The sequence below is a fragment of the Sprattus sprattus genome, assembly GCF_963457725.1.
Source record: "Sprattus sprattus genome assembly, chromosome: 4".
NCBI lineage: Eukaryota > Metazoa > Chordata > Actinopteri > Clupeiformes > Clupeidae > Sprattus > Sprattus sprattus.
This window is the reverse complement of record NC_137923.1, coordinates 6,758,528-6,776,950: the sequence shown is the minus strand read 5'-3', so window position 1 is coordinate 6,776,950 and position 18,423 is coordinate 6,758,528. Positions and strand designations below refer to the sequence as shown.

The 18,423-nt window shown below is 47.0% G+C and overlaps 1 protein-coding gene across 1 annotated transcript in view; it reads left to right on the top strand.

Moving 5' to 3' along the window:
• b4galt2 (UDP-Gal:betaGlcNAc beta 1,4- galactosyltransferase, polypeptide 2) overlaps positions 1-18,047 on the top strand; it is a gene marked incomplete at both ends in the record, with an annotated part of 53,860 nt that extends 35,813 nt beyond the window's left edge. Inside the window, 4 exons of the mRNA XM_080837890.1 lie at positions 3,762-3,949; positions 6,527-6,649; positions 14,014-14,118; positions 17,897-18,047. Coding sequence (XP_080694016.1) covers positions 3,762-3,949; positions 6,527-6,649; positions 14,014-14,118; positions 17,897-18,047 — 567 coding nt within the window. The remainder of the gene's footprint in view (positions 1-3,761; positions 3,950-6,526; positions 6,650-14,013; positions 14,119-17,896) is intronic.
• Between the last annotated feature and the right edge of the window lie 376 nt (positions 18,048-18,423).

Sequence of the window (18,423 nt, the reverse complement as noted above, 5' to 3'; positions counted from 1 at the left end):
TCGCAGTTGTCAAGTGGGTCGGGTGAGGATGATTTAAAAAGCCTAGTGTGCGTGTGCAGTGTGGAGGGTGCTTCCGGACAGAAATGACAACAGCAGAATCACACTCACCCCAGTCACCCCTTGTCATGCTTAGCACAAGCCAGAGTCCATTTCCAGCCCTCCACAGGCCCAGTCTGCTTCACCCGTCTCATGCACTCTCTAGTCTCAGCCTGTTAGCACGTTAGCACAGGGCACCTGTGTTCAAACCGTTTGGTTGTAGCTAGAGATGGAACACTGTTACAGGCACAACCTGCTCTCTCTCTCTCTTCTCTCTCTTCTCTCTTTCTCTCTCTCTCTCTCTCTCTCTCTCTCTCTCTCTCTCTCCCCATGCATCTGCAGTGAGAGCACGCTTGAGTCATATGTGAGCTGGCACTCCCCACCTGCTCACTGAGGTTTGAGAGCTGTCCATCATCTTGAGCCGACTCATTGCCGGGACTAGCTCCGGCACAGGCAGTCCACGCCACGGCCAGGCTGTGAAAGCCCTGCACTGGCCGGTGAGGTGATTGGTGGCCGGGGCCAGGCGAAATGACACACGAGATCAGAATCAAACTTCCTGTGATGCAGCTCTGACCTATCCTGTCACATCAGTACAATGGCAAATGGAACATTTGTTTAACTCGAAATTCATTTGTAAAAAATGCTGGACCATAACTGGGTTTATTAATGATTTACATTTTCAATGGGAGTGCCCAGGAAAGACAGAACACTTATAGGTAAATCAATGCACTGTCTACAGAGAAGCAACTCTTAGCCTTTTCTGCTCAAAATAGTATTTTTTGGGAATGCATACTCCAGTGTGACTCATACCCTTGGCAAACAGAACTGTATTGACGTAACCTGCCACTGGCTATTATACTGCAATAACATATTTATTTATTTTTAACTAAAACATCGGTGCATTGATGCCAGAAACGTTATTTACAGTAAGCTGTAAGCACAGAAGGGCATTAGGTTTTAAGTGCATTGGCCACCCACTTACAGTAGTCCATTTCACATGGTCTTAAAGATGGATGTGGTGTCTCTGTAATGTGTTTATTCACCAATTAACTGGAAGATGAGCAGCAGAGGAAACCATAGATGCACCTGATGGCTGTGCGCTTATGCCTAATAAGTCAGTTTCATCTCCTTCCTGTTTCCAGTTTGATATCTCTCATGATGAGCAGTTGTTGATGAAACTCAAATTGAATCCCTGGAAATTGCGGCTGTTTCTCTTATTTTGTGTGAGAGTGTGTGTGTGTGTGTGTGTGTGTGTGTGTGTGTGTGTGTGTGTGTGTGTGTGTGTGTGATGGGGACCTTCTGTGCTCAGATGCGCTGCTTTCATTACTGTAAATGAGTTTTGCTGGCGGAGAGCCAGAGCCTCCTCATCAGTCTGCGTGCGAGGCGCTCTTGAGGCCGTTGCTAAGCTGTGAAAGGCCCCTCCGCGGAAACACCAGCAGTAAGAGTTTTTTAATTGAGGCGTGCAGATCATACCCTACCTGCCAGGTGCTCGCCGGAGCCGTAATGAGGCATTGCTTCTAAATTAGGGCAGCCTCCCTGCTACAACCAGGGGGAAGGGTTGTTTACCATGACCCGGTTCCCGTTGCTGTGTTGCCTGCTCCTTGTCCGGCTGTTGCATTTGCATGCGTTCTGAGAAGCCGCCGGGAGAAGGTTGAGTAGAGCTGCTGAACACTGGCCATTTTCACATTATTGATTCCTGGAGGTGCGCTAGCTAGACATGAGCTAGACACACACACACACACACACACACACACACACACACACACACTCACGGTATCTGTGACCACCGGTCGATGCAAGTTCATTCTCATTTCATTCTCACTCTCTCTCTTTCTCTCTCTATTTTGCCCACTCTCTCTGGCCTGCCATCGATAGTGCAGCTGGGTGATAAGGTCAACCTGCTGGAGACCGATAAAGAACCCCCCCACCCCCCCTGTTACCCTGCATGCTGCCGGTGTTGCAGGGTATCTGTGCAGTGCAGGGCAGATCACTGCGAGTGAGGGCCACATACGGGGGCCATGGGTCTGACAGACGCCCAGATCAGCTCTAGTGGAGGTCAGCGGGAGCCAGCGGGGTTAACTGCCTCTCAGTGGGCTTGCATGCACAGCTAGGTACAGGGCAGCAACGAGCCACTTGCCAGGTGCAGCCACAAGTTCAGTAACAAGGGGCACCCCCCCAACCAAACCCGCCTCAGTATGGGCCCATCAAGTATTCAGAGGGATGGTTTATTTACTCAACAGAAGCTGGAAATGATTTTCCTCATACTTCACTGGACACAATCGGTCTCTGCGTGACTATGACAAATGTAGTGGCGTTCGGAATTTACTAGGCTCTTTGTCATCCTGTTTGGTGTGCAAGTCTGTGAGCATCCTCCCTGGATAATGAATATGCAGAAACCTTGTTTGGGTACTGTCTTATAACTCCTGACTAAATGAAAGCTCCAGCTCTTCCCACAGGGAGGGTGCCCACCCTCCTCCCCCTTAAAGTGATGTCTCAGGTAAACATCTGTTTTTCTGTGGCCTTTTTGGCACCAAAAGACCGGGAGTGAGGTTGTGAAGTTTTGCACTCTTCAGGCACTTCTGTCTGCTTCAGACACTGTGCATCTGTAAATAGTTGTCTAATCTCATTGGGCTCATCAAAACCATCTGTGGGTAAGGCAGAGTCTACACAAGTGTTTTGATGCTGTACTCTCAATTTTTTCCTTTATTTAATGCATACATTTGTGCATTTGTGTTGACTTTCCCTTTCTCCTGTGACTGGATAATATAACAATTTAACTGTGTGCAGTGTAATGTTCTCATATAGCAATAGCAATAGGTAGCATACCCATTACTGCTAGATACTAAATCATAAATGTTGGTGACATGTGTCATGTCCATTTTCCCTCTCTGTTAAATGGGGCCTGGTTTTGGTATGTGTTTGTATCATACGTTAGTCAGACGCATACTGCCGCAGCTATGCCGTACTGCCTCTCTGTTTTTTCTGAAAGCATCAAAATAAAAGAACATGAAGATTTTGACATCTTTTATTTCCCTTCTTTCTCCCCATGGTGGCAGGACTGCAAACGGTACTTCTTTGTCTGTGTGCCTGCAAGGTGAATTACCCTAAGATATGCTAATGTGTGTCTGACGCAAATAGAGTGGGGTGGTGCTTTTCCTTTCAAAAGCCTGTGGATTTGTGCCAGGATTTTTCACCAGGAGATAATTGGGTCAAATCTCAGGTATTAGTGGATTACACAGGATTATTTGTCACATAGGATCGTCGTCCCTAAATGTTACTCATGGTGCATCGCCTTACCTGAAATACCTTGCATTAGCTGAAGTGAACATGCGGCCAGAAATTGTGATACAGGTATAATGATACATGTAAAACTTGCTCCAAGCAGTTGTCACGTTGTTGTGCCTGCACAGACTTTTATATAAACAAGCATAATGCAATATTGAGGATAAGGTTATCTTAACTGTTCTTTTAGATTGTGTTCATCAGTGAGGGTTGGCATTGAAGGTCTGGGCTTTTGTGTGGTCAACTGCAGTGACCAATAAAGCTTCTAGAGGGGCAGTGCCCTAGGCCTCGTCTCTGGTCAGCAGGCACACACATTAGGGCACAGTCTCAATCTGGGTTGGCAGTAGATATAGCAGTGATGCCTCTGCTAGCTCACAGTCTCTGAGTAAATCATGTAAGTATGTGTTTTTCTCTCTGTGCTGTGTGTGTGTGTTTGTGTGTAGTTGGGGGAGGACACCTTTAATCGGGCCAAGCTGCTGAATGTGGGCTACACTGAAGCCCTGAAAGACGGAGAGTATGACTGCTTCATCTTTAGCGATGTGGACCTAATCCCCATGGATGACCGCAACCTCTACCACTGCTATGACCAGCCACGGCACTTCGCCATTGCCATGGATAAGTTTGGCTTCAGGTAAGCCTCTGCTCTTCTGTTTCCCCCCCCCCCTCCATTTTGATTGGTTTTCAATTGGATATATTGGTTATTGTGTGACTGTGTTTTAAGGAGTAGAAGTAGTAAAGATTAGTGCACATTGCATGATGAATGCTGTCTTTCGCTTTCAGACCTGCGAACACTGGAACTAGAACAAAAGCACTTCAATTTTGATGGACATAGACTTTCTTTGGAAGCAGCCGGGTCGATAGAACTTATTAAGTGCGAGACTCCTCCGCTCTTTTCAAGCCGTAATAGCCGGGAAAATTAAAGTGGAGCCAAAGGTCCTCTGAAGTTTTGCCGCTGGTGAACTTGAAAACGAAATTTGTCAGTCTTGTGTCTGCTTCCAGACAACCTGGCCTTTTGCTCTTGTGAGGCTTAATTTCCCGTCTTTGTGCTGGGGCCAGAGGGGCCTCGCCGCATCCGAACACGTTGACTGCCTCTGTCAGACCCTGAGGCTAAGAGAGGTGGAGAGGCGCCTCATCAAAGATATTACTGTGCCTTTTGTTGAACTCGTTTTTAGGCATCACTTTCCAATCCTGGGATAATTACCTTGCCGAAATTGAAGTGCAGTCTCGAATCCCCCCCCTCCCAACCCCACCATGCTCAAGTTTCCAATCCGCCTTCTCCCACTCTGTGTTATTTACTCACTAACTCCATCTGAAATGTCATCGGCTCGCACTCTCCAAAAGTCAGCTGCTTCTTCATTTTCCTGTCGCACACCTATTGAACCCGGGGCCTTTGACAGACATGTGCCAGTGCTCTCTCCCTTTCTCTCTCTCTCCCATTCTATTTCTCTCTCCCATTCTCTCTCTCTCTCTCTCTCATATTCTCTCTCTCTCTCTCACCAGGCTCCCCATCACCCGCTGACAGGAGGAGCCCCTGGTGGATCATGCCATTCCGTATCATTTCATCCACTTGCCTCCTGAATGCCATTAGCACCGTGCTGTAGTTACTGAGAGGGTTTCAGGCCTTTGGTAGGCAGACGCTATTGTGAGGGGGGCAGATAGGTGTGTGTATGACAGCCCCCAGTAAATGTTAATGACAGTGAACTGGAGGAGTTCCAGCCTGAGCATTGGGCTGTGAAGGAAGTGAAGTGCTGTTAGGCCTCACTGAAGATCTAAGCTCTTCTCAACAAGGAGGATGGGCAACAAGGAGAATCAATCCTTTAGGTTGGGAATTGATCAACCTAATACAATTTTAAATCTCCTTTTCTGACTCCCTCTTCTACCCCACTCTCTGTTTCAACAATAGCACGAAGAAGAAAAGTCAAATGTGCAAAAATGATTAAAACAGCCATTGGAGAAAGTGTGATGATCCACGTTGAAATTTCTGGAACTGAAGATATTTCAGACGGTGACGTATCGGCGTATCAGCATTAATCAGTGGCACAGACACACAACATGCCCCTCCCAGCCTTGTAGAGTCAGCATTCAGTGGGCTGCGTCTGGTGAAGTCTCTTGCCAGTCTGTGAACACAACCACTTCCCCACAGCAGATGGCTTCATTCATTCATTCATTCATCTATTCATTCATGTCCTCCCTGTGTCTCTCTACCGTGGGCCTGGGCCCGAGTGTGCATATGCGTGCTGTGTCACTCGGTCTACACGTATGTGTGAATCCCCCCCCGCTTCGACAAATGTCCTTGCGTGCGCCATGTTTCAGACTCCAGGCAGACTTCCCCTCCATTTCTGACCAGTGGGAGACATGTGCACTTTCCTTCTGCTCACAACACACCCTATGCCGCTCGTGTGGTGTGTACCCACCGCTTTCAATGCTCCTGTTTCGTTTTTGTTACCCGCTGCTGAGACCTGAAAAGCCTCGGTTGGGTGTGTGTCGTGTATCACGAGTATGTCTGGTGGTGCTGTATGTGGTGAATGAGTGAGCGCAGTCCGTTTTTTTTTTTTCTTTTCTTTTCTTTTCTTCCTGGCAGGCTCTGATCCCCTTAGGAGACAGTGATGAAATGAAGAGGTCGTGGAGAGAGAGAGAGAGAGACAGAGAGAGAGAGAGAGAGAGAGAGAGAGAGAGAGAGAGAGAGAGAGAGAGAGAGAGAGACAGAGAGAGAGAGAGAGAGAGAGAGAGAGAGAGAGAGAGAGAGAGAGAGAGAGAGAGAGAGAGAGAGAGAGAGAGAGAGATGATATAATTTTACCAGTGCTGAGGCCCCCAGAGGATATTGGGGATATTCTTTTGGGCGTGTGGTGTGCTCATGCATGGCGGAATCATGTCAGATCCAAGAGCTTCAGTGGGTTCCCCAAGTTCCACTTAAGGAGCAAGAGCAGAGGCATAGTTTCCGAGCATGTACGATTTGTAGACTTTTGCGTAAAAAGTGCAGTTAAAGTACAGTAAAGGGCTTTAAAGTATGGAGATGGTAAATGCTTAGCTGCTGTCCAGCTGAAAGAAGCTCACACAGACAGAGTTTTCACTGCAGAACAATCTAAATCTTTTGCTTTTTTTTTCTTCCATGCAGAAGTTTGCTCAAAGAGGTGATAGTGCTGATCTTGTGACAAACACCAGGCTTTAATAGACTTTCTTTTCTCTTTTCTGTTACCATTCCCTACAGGCTGCCATATGCGGGCTATTTTGGTGGAGTCTCCGGCCTCAGCAGAAAGCAGTTTCTCAAAATCAACGGCTTCCCCAACGAGTACTGGGGATGGGGAGGGGAAGACGACGACATCTACAACCGGTGAGCTTGTGGGTTGTGCGCTGGGGATGCTATGAAGTGCATATGAAAGCAGTGATAGGGAACATTTGTGAGGTGCTTGATGGGGGGGAAAGGGCTCTGACAGACTTTTTAGTGAGTCTTCCAGACGCTTTGCAGAGAGTATTCCAGACGCTTCTCGTCTGTGCGTAGCTCCTCATGTGATGCTACACTGTCTTTTTTTCCCAGAGCGTCAGAGACTCATCCCCTGGTCACGTGGGAACAAACCTACTTGCATTTTAAAGAATGACTTCAAAATTATTTCAAGGATCATCGTGTCTGTCTGTCTGTTTGCCTCTGTCTGTTGCTTGGTAATCAAGTATTTGTACTCAGACACGTATGGGGAGGGCTTTCATTTCCTGTTTGGTTCTCCTCTTGTGAGCAAAAGCCATAGATTATTCATTAGTCATTATTATTTTTATCAGCTCTGCACTCTCTGAGCAGCTGAGAGCAGTGGCAGAATGGTGCTGATGAAGTAGGAAAACAAAGGATTGCGGGAAGAGATCAAAACTGACGTACTCATGAACAATTTACTGGCTTCTTAGTCACACATCAGTTGCAAAGCTAGGCTTCTCCCATCCCTCCTCCCATGGCCAAGGCTTTCACACTCCTGTGGTAGCTCCCAAACCTCAGAGAAGCTCCCGCTGTCAGTGTCTCACACGTACTCCCTCCCTCCCTCCCTCCTGCCCGCCTACAGGAAGTGCACAAGAGCTGTCTCCTCTCGTGACATTAGTCCGTCAGGATAATAAATAGCTTCTTTCTAGAACCGGTTATCTTTTCTTCCTTTCTCAGATGAGGGACTTTGCTGTCTCAGTACGCACACGCAACACACAAACACATATGCGTACAGGCACACACACAGCCCTTGAAATGTGATAAAAACACCTTAAAAAAAGATATGGGCATATCATGGAGAAACTGCTTGGGAATCATCCGTTTCACACATGAGCATTTTAGCTGTTTAGTTTTGGACTACCGAAGGGCCGAGACCCAGTGATGTGATAAAAGCTGTCTCCACTCATCTCTCTGCCCGCTGCTTCGCTCTCGGATAGAGCCGACATGATTGCAAGGATGATATAAAAAAGCTTTTAGAGCACGATAGCTGCAATAGCTTTGATGAATTAAAGCGCCGACATTTCCCCCATGATCACTCTTTCAGCAAGACTGTTTTTAATGCAGCCAACGCTGGAGTACAATGGAATATTATTTCCAATGTGTCATTTGTGATAGCTAATTAGGTAGCTATCTGTGTTGGCTGAGTGGTTGTCATATTAATGGGATGTGTCATGGGAAGTGTTTGATGTGTCGGATTTCCGCTTGCTGGGTTAGATTCAGGATGTGACATGCATGTATGACGTTACTGTATGTTAATCCAGCATGTAAAAATGATGCAGAAGTTAAACTGCATTGTACGTCTGAAGCACAATTGACAACGGATCAGTTCTCATTAGCAGAGCTCTGGTGTTTCCTGTCAGGCAGAGTCCGGGGTATCCAGCACATCTTGAACAACCCAATTTGAAACAATTCTAATGTGTGAGAGTGATCTGCATATTGCATGTTGCAGTTCTCTCCACTCTCTCCTCCATCAGTCAGGTCCTATAGCTCATAACCCCACTGGGGAGGGTGTTGAGGTGGCAGGGTGTCCTGTAGGGGTGGGGGAAAAAATTGATTCTTCGATTTTTCTCAATTCTCTCTTAAACGTTTTAGGAAAGCGGTCTCGATTCAGAAAAGTTCCAAATTTTTTTTTTACACATCCATTTTATGTTGAAATGCAAGCTGCATCGATTATTGCATTGTTCATAGAGTCAAAATTGTGCGGGGGAAAAGCTTTTTCTCTTATAAAAAAATAGAGAAGGTAATTCATCTGTTGATTTTCTTTAATTATCAAACACACACACACACACACACACACTTCCACAGAGAGATGCCTCACCTCATGAAGGGTACAACTTAAGATGACAGGTTGCCTCTGTGCCAGTGTGTAGCGGTGTCTCAGTCTGTCCGCAGGCCAATCAGATGTCCTCACTGTCTCGCTCCATCCCAAGACTGCTCCACACTATCTGGAGGTGTTGTGCCCCCCCTCCCAGGCACGCTGGTACACGCAACCCCCCACCCCCGGCTGGCAACATGGAGGAGTTATCTCCCGTTACGCTGCATCATGTTGGAGCAGCGTACTGACAGGTCAGAGGTCAGCGTCAGACATGCCCAGCAACTCTGAGATCAACAGTCGGCGCCAGCAGCCTCATTTCATTATCTCCGCAGCAGCGCGCTGACAAAGACTCTCCGTGCTGGCCCACACTACAGCTCTGCGCTTCTGCTGCAGTAAATATGGCCTTGGCTGATGTATTTAAAATGGATTTTTTACACTTCTCTGTATTGCAGTATAATATAAGATGGAGCCAGAGAAAGCTTGTTATGTCCTGGAAATGGCAGCGATTCAATGGTCTGCTCCGAGTTTGGTTCACATAATTCTGCTCAGAAACCACATTCACAAGTGTGTGTTTGTGTGTGTGTTTGTGTTTGCTTGTGCCGTCTTCTATTGTGGCCATATTATTGGTATTTTCCTGTGGAGAATCCCCCGTAATTTGGTCATATTGTGTGCAGTGTGAATGAAACTTGAAAAGAATCTTTCAACGAAACTCGCAAAATAACCATTCCTTTGTGAGACCACAACCATGCTCTTTTCCACTCACGGGAAAGAAAAAGAGTTTCTGCAGCAGGGTGGTAAATCTCTGAATGGCGGCTAATGGAACACACTGGCCTTTTCTGTGGCCAGAGGACAGGAAGACAGGGTGAAGGAGTGGCGGCTGAGTGAAACCACTCCCCGACAGGAGGACCGTCAAGGGGAGAGAGGACAAAGATGACACAGTCTCCCGTTGCGCACGGCAAATGTTCCCTCAGACCAGCCACGAAAAAAAGGAAGGGAGAGGGAGTGTGTGTGTGTGTGTGTGTGTGTGTGTGTGTGTGTGTGTGTGTGTGTGTGTGTGTGTGTGTGTGTGTGTGTGTGTGTGTGTGTGTGTGTGTGTGTGTGTGTGTGTGTGTGTGTGTGTGTGTGTGTGTGTGTGTGTGTGTGTGTGTGTGTGTGTGCATATGTGTGTGTGTGTGTGTGTGTGTGCGTGCGTGTGTGTGTGTGTGTGTGTGTGTGTGTGCGCACCCTCGCTGGGAGTTCTGTTCTTCCCTGTGGGCACGTTTAGACAGATTCAGACCCGTACACGACTCACTGACTGTCAGCATCTGTGGTCTGGAAGAGGATGGAAACCCTGAAGGGACATTTTTCCTTCATATTTTAAGCCAGGCAGGTGTGCTGTAAATGTAGAATGGCAGTTTCTGGTAAGACATCTTCACTTGAAGTGTCTGCCAGCAGATGGCAGTTATGATTGGCAAAGCGAGGCCTCATACAAAAGAGCTGAAATTCGTCTATATGTCCTCCATTACCACAATTACTTTCATCTAATACTGACATTAGTGCAGGGTCCATATGTCAAGACCTTCCGGTCGCTTCCAATAAAGCTGCAGTTGTAATTATAGTAATTGGAACATTAGCTGTGTGTGATAGTGCCTGCGGATGAAAGCCCAGGGCAGACTTGTTTATCTGTGTCTTGACATTGCGTTCGCTTCTCTATCTGCCCAGCAGACATAGTTGGTTTGTGGATGACTCAGTGGAGGCATAGATTCCCGCTTGCAGATGAATGGAGGGAACAGGGTCATCCAATCAGCTTACTGTGTGTTCTTCTCCAGACCCACATAGCCTATATGACTCTGACCTGATTTCTGGCAAAGTTTCGGTTGTGCTGTGGAGGTCAGGTGAAGACTTGCCGTGTGTCTGTCTGTGTGTGTGTGTGTGTGTGTGTGTGTGTGTCTGTGTGTCTGTGTGTGTGTGTGTGTGTGTGTGTGTGTGTTCACCTTCCTGTGGTTCGCTGCTCTGCATGACTCTAGAGCTTCTGTCAGATGGACCCACCAGCCATCACATTTACATCCGCCTCCACCACAGCTCTGTCTGTCACGAGAGGTGCAAAACCATGCAGCTGTCATGGCAGTAGTCTGCCTTTTTAATTGCCCTCATCTGGCGTTTTCCCACAAAGATTATGTGTTTGGGTTTGACTGGTTTTGTGTGTGCGTGTGTATGAGTGAGAGTGAGTGTGCGTGTTCATCCATGCCCGGTGCGATGGTGAATCCATGTAGCTCCATGTGAATGATCGCAGTCATCTCAGACCAACTTCCATCATCTCGCCAGTCCCATCGCACCTGTCTCCTTCTCTTTCTATCCGTCTCTCTGCCTGTCTGTCTCTCGCTGCCTTGCCTCAGAGTAACATGCCCACACACATACAGAAATGTTCATCTATGTCCTGTTTTCTTTTTTCCTCCTTCCACTCCATTCTGCCTTTCTTTCTTTCTCTTTCTCTCTCTCTCTCTCTCTCTCTCTCTCATTCTGTTTTTCTTCCACCCTGCTTGGGAGAAATAAAGTAATGCTGATGATTCTGACTCCGCTCAACTCCACAAGTCTAATGCAATTAAACGAACGGCAGGGAAGAGGAAGAGAAAGGAGATCTGTACAAATTCACAGTTAATCCAATCAAAGCCCTTCCAGAGGGCCCAGATGCATAGCCAGTCTACAGCATTAATTATTACTGCTGGAGTTTCAGGGAGGAAAAGCCTTCGGAATCAGGCCTTGTCTCATTAGCTGATGGCCCACTCACATTCCATTTCTTTATCTCTGTCAGAACATGCCGAACACTCAGAAGACAAAAGCCACTGCTGTATTTCGGGGGTTCTTTTCTACTTTTTTTTTGTCTTTGCTGTCAGTTATTCTCCAAGGGCAAAATGAGTCTATAGCGAAGTCTTTATACTTTGTAGCTTTACAGCATTTATTTTCTCAAGGTTACTTCAGTGTTGTCCATCTGGTCTCCTTTTCTGAATTGGTCTGGATGATCCATTAGTATATCTCGGGGGCATGTGAAGAATGGACTTAAAATATGTAAAGGAGACTCTACTTGCATGTTATATAGTCTGCAATCTGGTTGGTTTATGAAACCATTCACGAAAAGGAGTGCACATTCAAGAGGGAGTGCCAGGAGATTTGACAAGCAACAAATGGCTAAGCAGTGTCAGTGTTCCTATGGCCACTTTAGCACAGGTGTGTAGGTGCTGGTAAAGCGCTTCCTTCAGGAACAAGCAGTGGTCACACTCCTGAAGTCCTTTCCACCACTCCCCAGAGTAACATGTAATATAGTCCTAATGACCAGAATTGATTATCAGTGACTTCTCTATTTGTCGGTGTCATCATTATCATCATCACCATCATCATCATTTCCATCCATATATCCATTTTCTTGTTCTTGTTCTCCGATGTTCACCATGCAGTGGACCAGAGCTAAAAATAGCCCCAGTCATGCCGGGACCTTGTTGCCAAGTGGCCTCTGGAGCGGGCCAAGCCCATTCCTGAAGTAAATCGTGTCGTAGTGCAGCCGGGCCTCTCTTCTGGCCGCGCTGTAGGAGCAGGGGCAACCCCAGCCTGGCACTGGTGATCACCGTCAGTCATCTGGCTCCGAGCATCTTTCTGTTTACTTCCTTAAAATGGAGGGCTGCCTCCCACACGCACGCACATGCAGACACACACGCACACACAAGCCACTCCCTCCTCCTTGTCTGAAATGACTGTGCTGTTTCTGGGTCAAGAATACACAGAGATTATTTCAAATCCTAAATTCTTCTGAATCATGCATGACAATGCCGTCTGTCTCATTGTATTATGAGGGAAAATGCACAAACTGTTTATGGACGGGCACACACACACAAACACAAACAATCTCACAAACACACACGCATAGGAGCAAACCCCATAACCACAGGCACGCAACAGTGGGATTTCCATCTTATCAGATGCTGTGAGAAAGCGCTCTTGTCCTGAACTGCACCAGTGGGGCTGGGCCGGGGCAACGTGATGCTGACATGGCAAACAGAAGAATCGCTGTAAGTGTACTCTGTCTGAGAGCCAAGGGGGAAAAAAAGAGGTTAGAATGGTTGGATTGTTCAGGCAATCCTTTGCGGCTGTAAGCCGCTGCTCTTTAAACAATTGGGTTTCTCTTTCAAAAGAAAGTGTGATTGTATGTGTGTGTTTGTGTGAGATTGTATATACATTGTGTGTGTGTGTGTGTGTGTGTGTGCGTGTGTGCGTGTGTGTGTGTGTGTGTGTGTGTGTGTGTGTGTGTGTGTGTGTGTGTGTGTGTCTGTGTGTGTGTGTGTGTGTGTGTGTGTGTGTGTGTGTGTGTGTCTCTGTGTGTGTCTGTTTGTGTGCGTGCTGCTGTGCGATTATCGGCTAGAGTATAGCCTCTTCGGGAAATCCCCAGCGGCCGCAGCAAAGAAAGGTGTTGACGGATAATGCTTCTCCTTCCCTCTTGCAGCCTGTGCTTGCCACTGGGTGAATGAGCCTTTGATGATGTCAAGCTGCTTTGTGTTTATTGGTTGTCAATTATCCGAAACCCCCCCCAAGACACCAACAGCAATATCAGGCTTGGCCAGGACTATCTGACCGATTCTTCCAGGGTATAAAAGGGCTCATCCTTTACCACCCAGCACCCAGCCTGTTCTACTTCCCTCTCTATCTTTCCTTTTTGCTCCCCTCCTTGTGGATCCTCTTCCCCTTTAAAGCTGGAGAATGCTACCCTGTCAGGCCGCCCTCTGTTCATTCAGCAGCAGGAACATAAACAGATGCCATCACTGTGTTCTTTTAGTGGGGGTATCTAGCATCTAGCATCCCTCATGCCTGTCCCTGTAGCTCAAGTGGTCAATAAGCTCTTAATGGCTGATAACACTCCTGTTTCGTAGGTCCAGTATCCACATATTGGCTGATAACACTCCTGTTTTCGTAGGTCCAGTATCCACATATTGGCTGATAACACTCCTGTTTTCGTAGGTCCAGTATCCACATATTGGCTGATAACACTCCTGTTTCGTAGGTCCAGTATCCACATATTGGCTGATAACACTCCTGTTTTCGTAGGTCCAGTATCCACATATTGGCTGATAACACTCCTGTTTCGTAGGTCCAGTATCCACATATTGGCTGATAACACTCCTGTTTTCGTAGGTCCAGTATCCACATATTGGCTGATAACACTCCTGTTTTAGTAGGTCCAGTATCCACATATTGGCTGATAACACTCCTGTTTTAGTAGGTCCAGTACCCACTTGTTAGCTGATAACATTCATGTTTCATGGGCTTCAGTACCCATGGAGCACACATACTGGCACACATACACATTGGCATTTAACTCTTAGTTGCTTTTGATAAAGGCATCTGCAAACAGAAATAAATGTGAATGCAAATGTGAATGTTTGTCTCTCTCCAGGATCACACTGAACGGGATGAAGGTGTCCCGGCCAGACGTGAAGATCGGCCGCTACCGGATGATCAAGCACGAGAGAGACAAGCACAACGAGCCCAACCCACAGAGGTACAGCTCTTTTTAGCGTCTCATAATTACTTCAATCATTAAGGGCCTTTTTTTTTCTCCAGAGCGCAGGTCCCGTGCTCAACGTTTGTTTAATGAAGATGTCAAATTACTGTCGCTGCAGCAGCCCTTGAAGGAATGTTTTTTTTTTGTTTTTTTTTTTGCTTGGCCTGACATCTGTGTTGACTGAATTCGCTGACCTAATGTCGGCATTCATTTAAGGTCGCTGTGAGGTCAGCGCCACTGCTCTCCCAGCTGGCTTCCAATTCGCTGAAGGAACGCTGAGCGTGTTTATCCTCTGCTAAAGACAACTCTTTCATGCATGAGCAGCTCATCCATCAGTGACTGCCATCGCTGTATGCAACATGTCTCAGACATTATTGAAGAACATGCAGTTTTGTCTGAGGCGCCAAACCTGATACGGAGCCATGGAATGCCTATCAGACGCAGAAGTTGGATTGGTATTTGTGATACTTCGTGGCCCCCCGTAGCTTTAAACTTCTCTTTAGTGCTCTCTCTGCCTCTCATTCACTTATTCTCTCCCTCTCTCTCTTTGTCTCACTCTATCTCTCTCACTCACACTCTCTCTCAATACATTTCCTTCAACGGCCTCAACCAACTGATGCTAATGACTACTCCACTCTGATGTTACAGCAGGAGCACTTCTCTGGAAAAGAGTGTGTGCCAAGTGCAAATGAAAGAGTATTCAGGAGGAGTTCCTCTGAACTGAAACAGAACTTGGCAAAGTGGGCCCGCGGCATCGGCGTTTGCGCACCATCAAACAAACAGAGAAAGTTAGTCTGGTGACAGAATTGGAAGGGAGACGCTAGTAGGATAATGACTTCAGACACCACTTGTGTGAACAAGTTTCCTTTGTTTGCACATTGTGGTTTGTTTGTATCTAATGACTCTCGAGAGATTGGGCCAATTAAGCAGCTGCGTTGGCTTAATTGGAAATGGAAAAAGCTAATCAGATATTATAAAAAAGACATGCTTTTGTAACATTTGGAATTGGAAAAGTTTTGCTCTGAAAAATACATTAAAAATGTATAATGTTGAATATTTAAAAATGTGCTCTCCTCAAACAGTTAACATTTTTTTGAGAAAACATCTGCAGTGGACATTTTGTTTCTCCTTTCAATCAGTTAATGCTGACGAACATACAAGCTTCAAACGTCCTCCTTAGTTTCCGTGCTATGTACTTTAAGTTAGATCTTAAGTTAAACAGCCCTCTCGGCATTGCTCTAACGTTGATATGAGGCCCCTGTCCTCGTGGTCAGCTTCCTCTGACCAAGGGTCATTTGACTTGCCGTCAATCGCCTCGGTGGACACAGTACCGTATAATATCAGCCACCAGGACAAATGACCAGTCCAGACCACGGCGATGGAGATGCATAGACAAAGCAGACGGGTGTGGAGTGGGCACCGGCACTTTATGAAAATCAGTCTCCGTGACACGGGGCATTTGTGTGATGGATATCTCTTTATCTCTTCAGCTCACTTTCCATTTTCTCATTCCTCACCTCTCTCTCTCTCCCTCTCTCCCTCCTTCTTCCTTTCTCTCACTCTGTTCGGGGTGCCTGCTGTTGTATGGATTCTGGAGGCTCAGCTTTTATAAAGGTGACATGGACTTGGTGCGTTTAAGAGACTGATAAATAATTCATAGCTGCTCATGGCTGCCATGAAAATGGAAGAAATGGAGAGACCCCATTAAGGCATTTCCCTAGATTTTTGGCCCTTTGTTAAAATACTTTGGGATTACTTAAATACCAGTGGGATTTCATAAAATAAGGGTATTGGATTTAAAAAGGCTCCCCGAACTGAAGACATTTTGATTTTTTAATTTTTTTTTTTTTTAAGTCATGGATAGAAATTCTAGAGGCTTACAGTAGAAGTGTGACATACACGTATGTGGCATTTGGTGCAGTGGGCTTAGGCGCTGTGGTGATCCGGGGTTGTTGTTATTCTGTGGTCAAGCCATCGAGCGCAGCTACAGTAACTGAGTCACTTCAGGGCACACATCCCTCATAGTGTCCGTGTGCAGCAGAGGCCTGGTAATCACCGCATAGCACAGCCTAGACCTGTCTGTGAGCAGCCAGCCTCGCATCTGTCTTCTCGTGGACAGCATGGCATAAATAAACACCATGGAAATCTCTCCTCACTGTAAACAATTTAGTGTGCATACAGTTATTTGCATTCTAATTCTGGCCTCATAAAGTGTTTACAGTGTCTCACCTCCTGGTGTCTCTCTCTCTCTCTCTCACACACTTTCTCAAACACACACACACCTCCCCAAATTGGCTGGCTGTGCCCTTGCCGAGAGAGAGGCTGGTTGTTGGTTTACTCAGGTGTGACCTGTGTGTGTGTGTGTGTGTGTGTGTGTGTGTGTGTGTCTGTGTGTGTGTGTGTGTGTGTGTGTGTCTGTGTGTGTGTGTGTGTGTGTGTGTGTGTGTGTGTGTCTGTGTGTGTGTGTGTGTGTGTGTGTGTGTGTGTGTGTGTGTGTGTGTCTGTGTGTGTGTGTGTGTGTGTGTGTGTGTGTGTGTGTGTGTGTGTCTGTGTGTGTGTGTGTGTGTGTGTGTGTGTGTGTGTGTCTGTGTGTGTGTGTGTGTCTGTGTGTGTGTGTGTGTCTGTGTGTGTGTGTGTGTGTGTGTGTGTGTGTGTGTGTCTGTGTGTCTGTGTCTGTGTGTGTGTTTGTGTCTGCTCAGCTGGGCGGGCCGTTTGCACTGATAAATGTTTTGGCCGTAGCTCTCATAGCTCTCTCCCTGCCTCTCTGTTTGGCCAAATGCAGGGAGCTCTGGGTTAATGAGACATTGTGATTGTGCTCATCAGCGGATGACGGCGGAGCCCTTAATCACCATCTCCCTGATTAGCCACCCCAGCCCAGCCACACACTCCGGTCGTATGCATATTAATCCCGAGCGCGTGTGAGCTGGCACCATAATGTCATTCGCCACGCTTGCATAAACCGTAATCCCTGGCCGGTGTGCTGCGCTTTGCGGCCACACATGAAAGATGTTTAAGCTGATGACAGAGTCTAAGTAACTGAAGCCTTTTAGTTGGGCTTGTTTCTGGGACCCAGTAGAAAGGCCATGGGTGTGAATAGGAGCATTGTCTGTACTGTTTACACAAGTGATGATATGTGATGTTAGGAGTGGGCTGTCATCTCGCTACCACCATTCCAATGCTGGCTTTGACTCTTGAGAGACTTTAGTCCCTAAAGCTTTCTCACTTTATCTTGTTTATCACTGCTGATCTTTTCTGGTAAATGTGCAAGTTTTTTTTTTGTCAACAGCCATGAGAGGCATAGCTGAAGGATGCTTCTTTTTTTCTCTGTCGTATGGATTACGTTTAGCATTCAAGCCCTTTTGCTTTTTGGGAAATCGATGCGTGACTCTTTGAAGACTGAGGGGTTGCGCGGTCCGGGCCGGCTTGTTGGAGCAAATGCCCGGCCGTGTTCACTCAAACACCCCGGAGGCGGTAGAGAAACCCGTTTCAAAGGGCGTGGGAAGGTAGCAGCCCCTCGTCAGCGCACTGGCTCGGCAAGGAGCAACCATTTGGCCGGGGAGTTCCTCTGGTGTGGTGCACCATCTGCTGGCTAATGCTGTCCCAGACAATCAGAAACACCTCACCAGCACAGGCCATCTGTCTGGTGGTTTTTACAGTAGATGAATTGCTCGGGAACAGCAACCGTCGGTATGTGTGCAACTGAGATGAAATGCTGATGCTTGACAGAATAACTGAAAGTTTGGTGTTATTTTCCGTCTTGTCTTTTGCGGTTAAGGTTCATAAAGATCCAGAACACGAAGAACACCATGCGGAAGGACGGCATCAGCTCGCTGATGTACCGGGTGGTCTCTGTGAAGAGGTACGCACTCTACACCAACATCTCCGTGGAGATCGGCAAGCCCCCTCCCAGACCCTTAAGGGGATAGTAGCTCGAGGAGGTGACAGCTACACACCATCCTACACACACACGCGCACACACACACACACACACACACACACACACACACACACACACACACACACACACACCAGGACTCTCCTGCTTTTGCACCCAAGAGAAGAAAGAGAAAGAGGGTTCAAATCCACTTTATTGACATTCTCAGAGATCCAAAACCAAGGGAAGCCATGGACCTGGACATCAAGTTGCTTACCTCTCAGGAAACGATCAAGCTTTCCACCTGGGGAGAGGGTCCACATACACACATGAACGTACTTACGCACACACACACACACACACACCCACACACACACACTTCATTTCTCTGTAGAAACCCTGGAGGGGCAGACGTGAAAGGAAGGCCT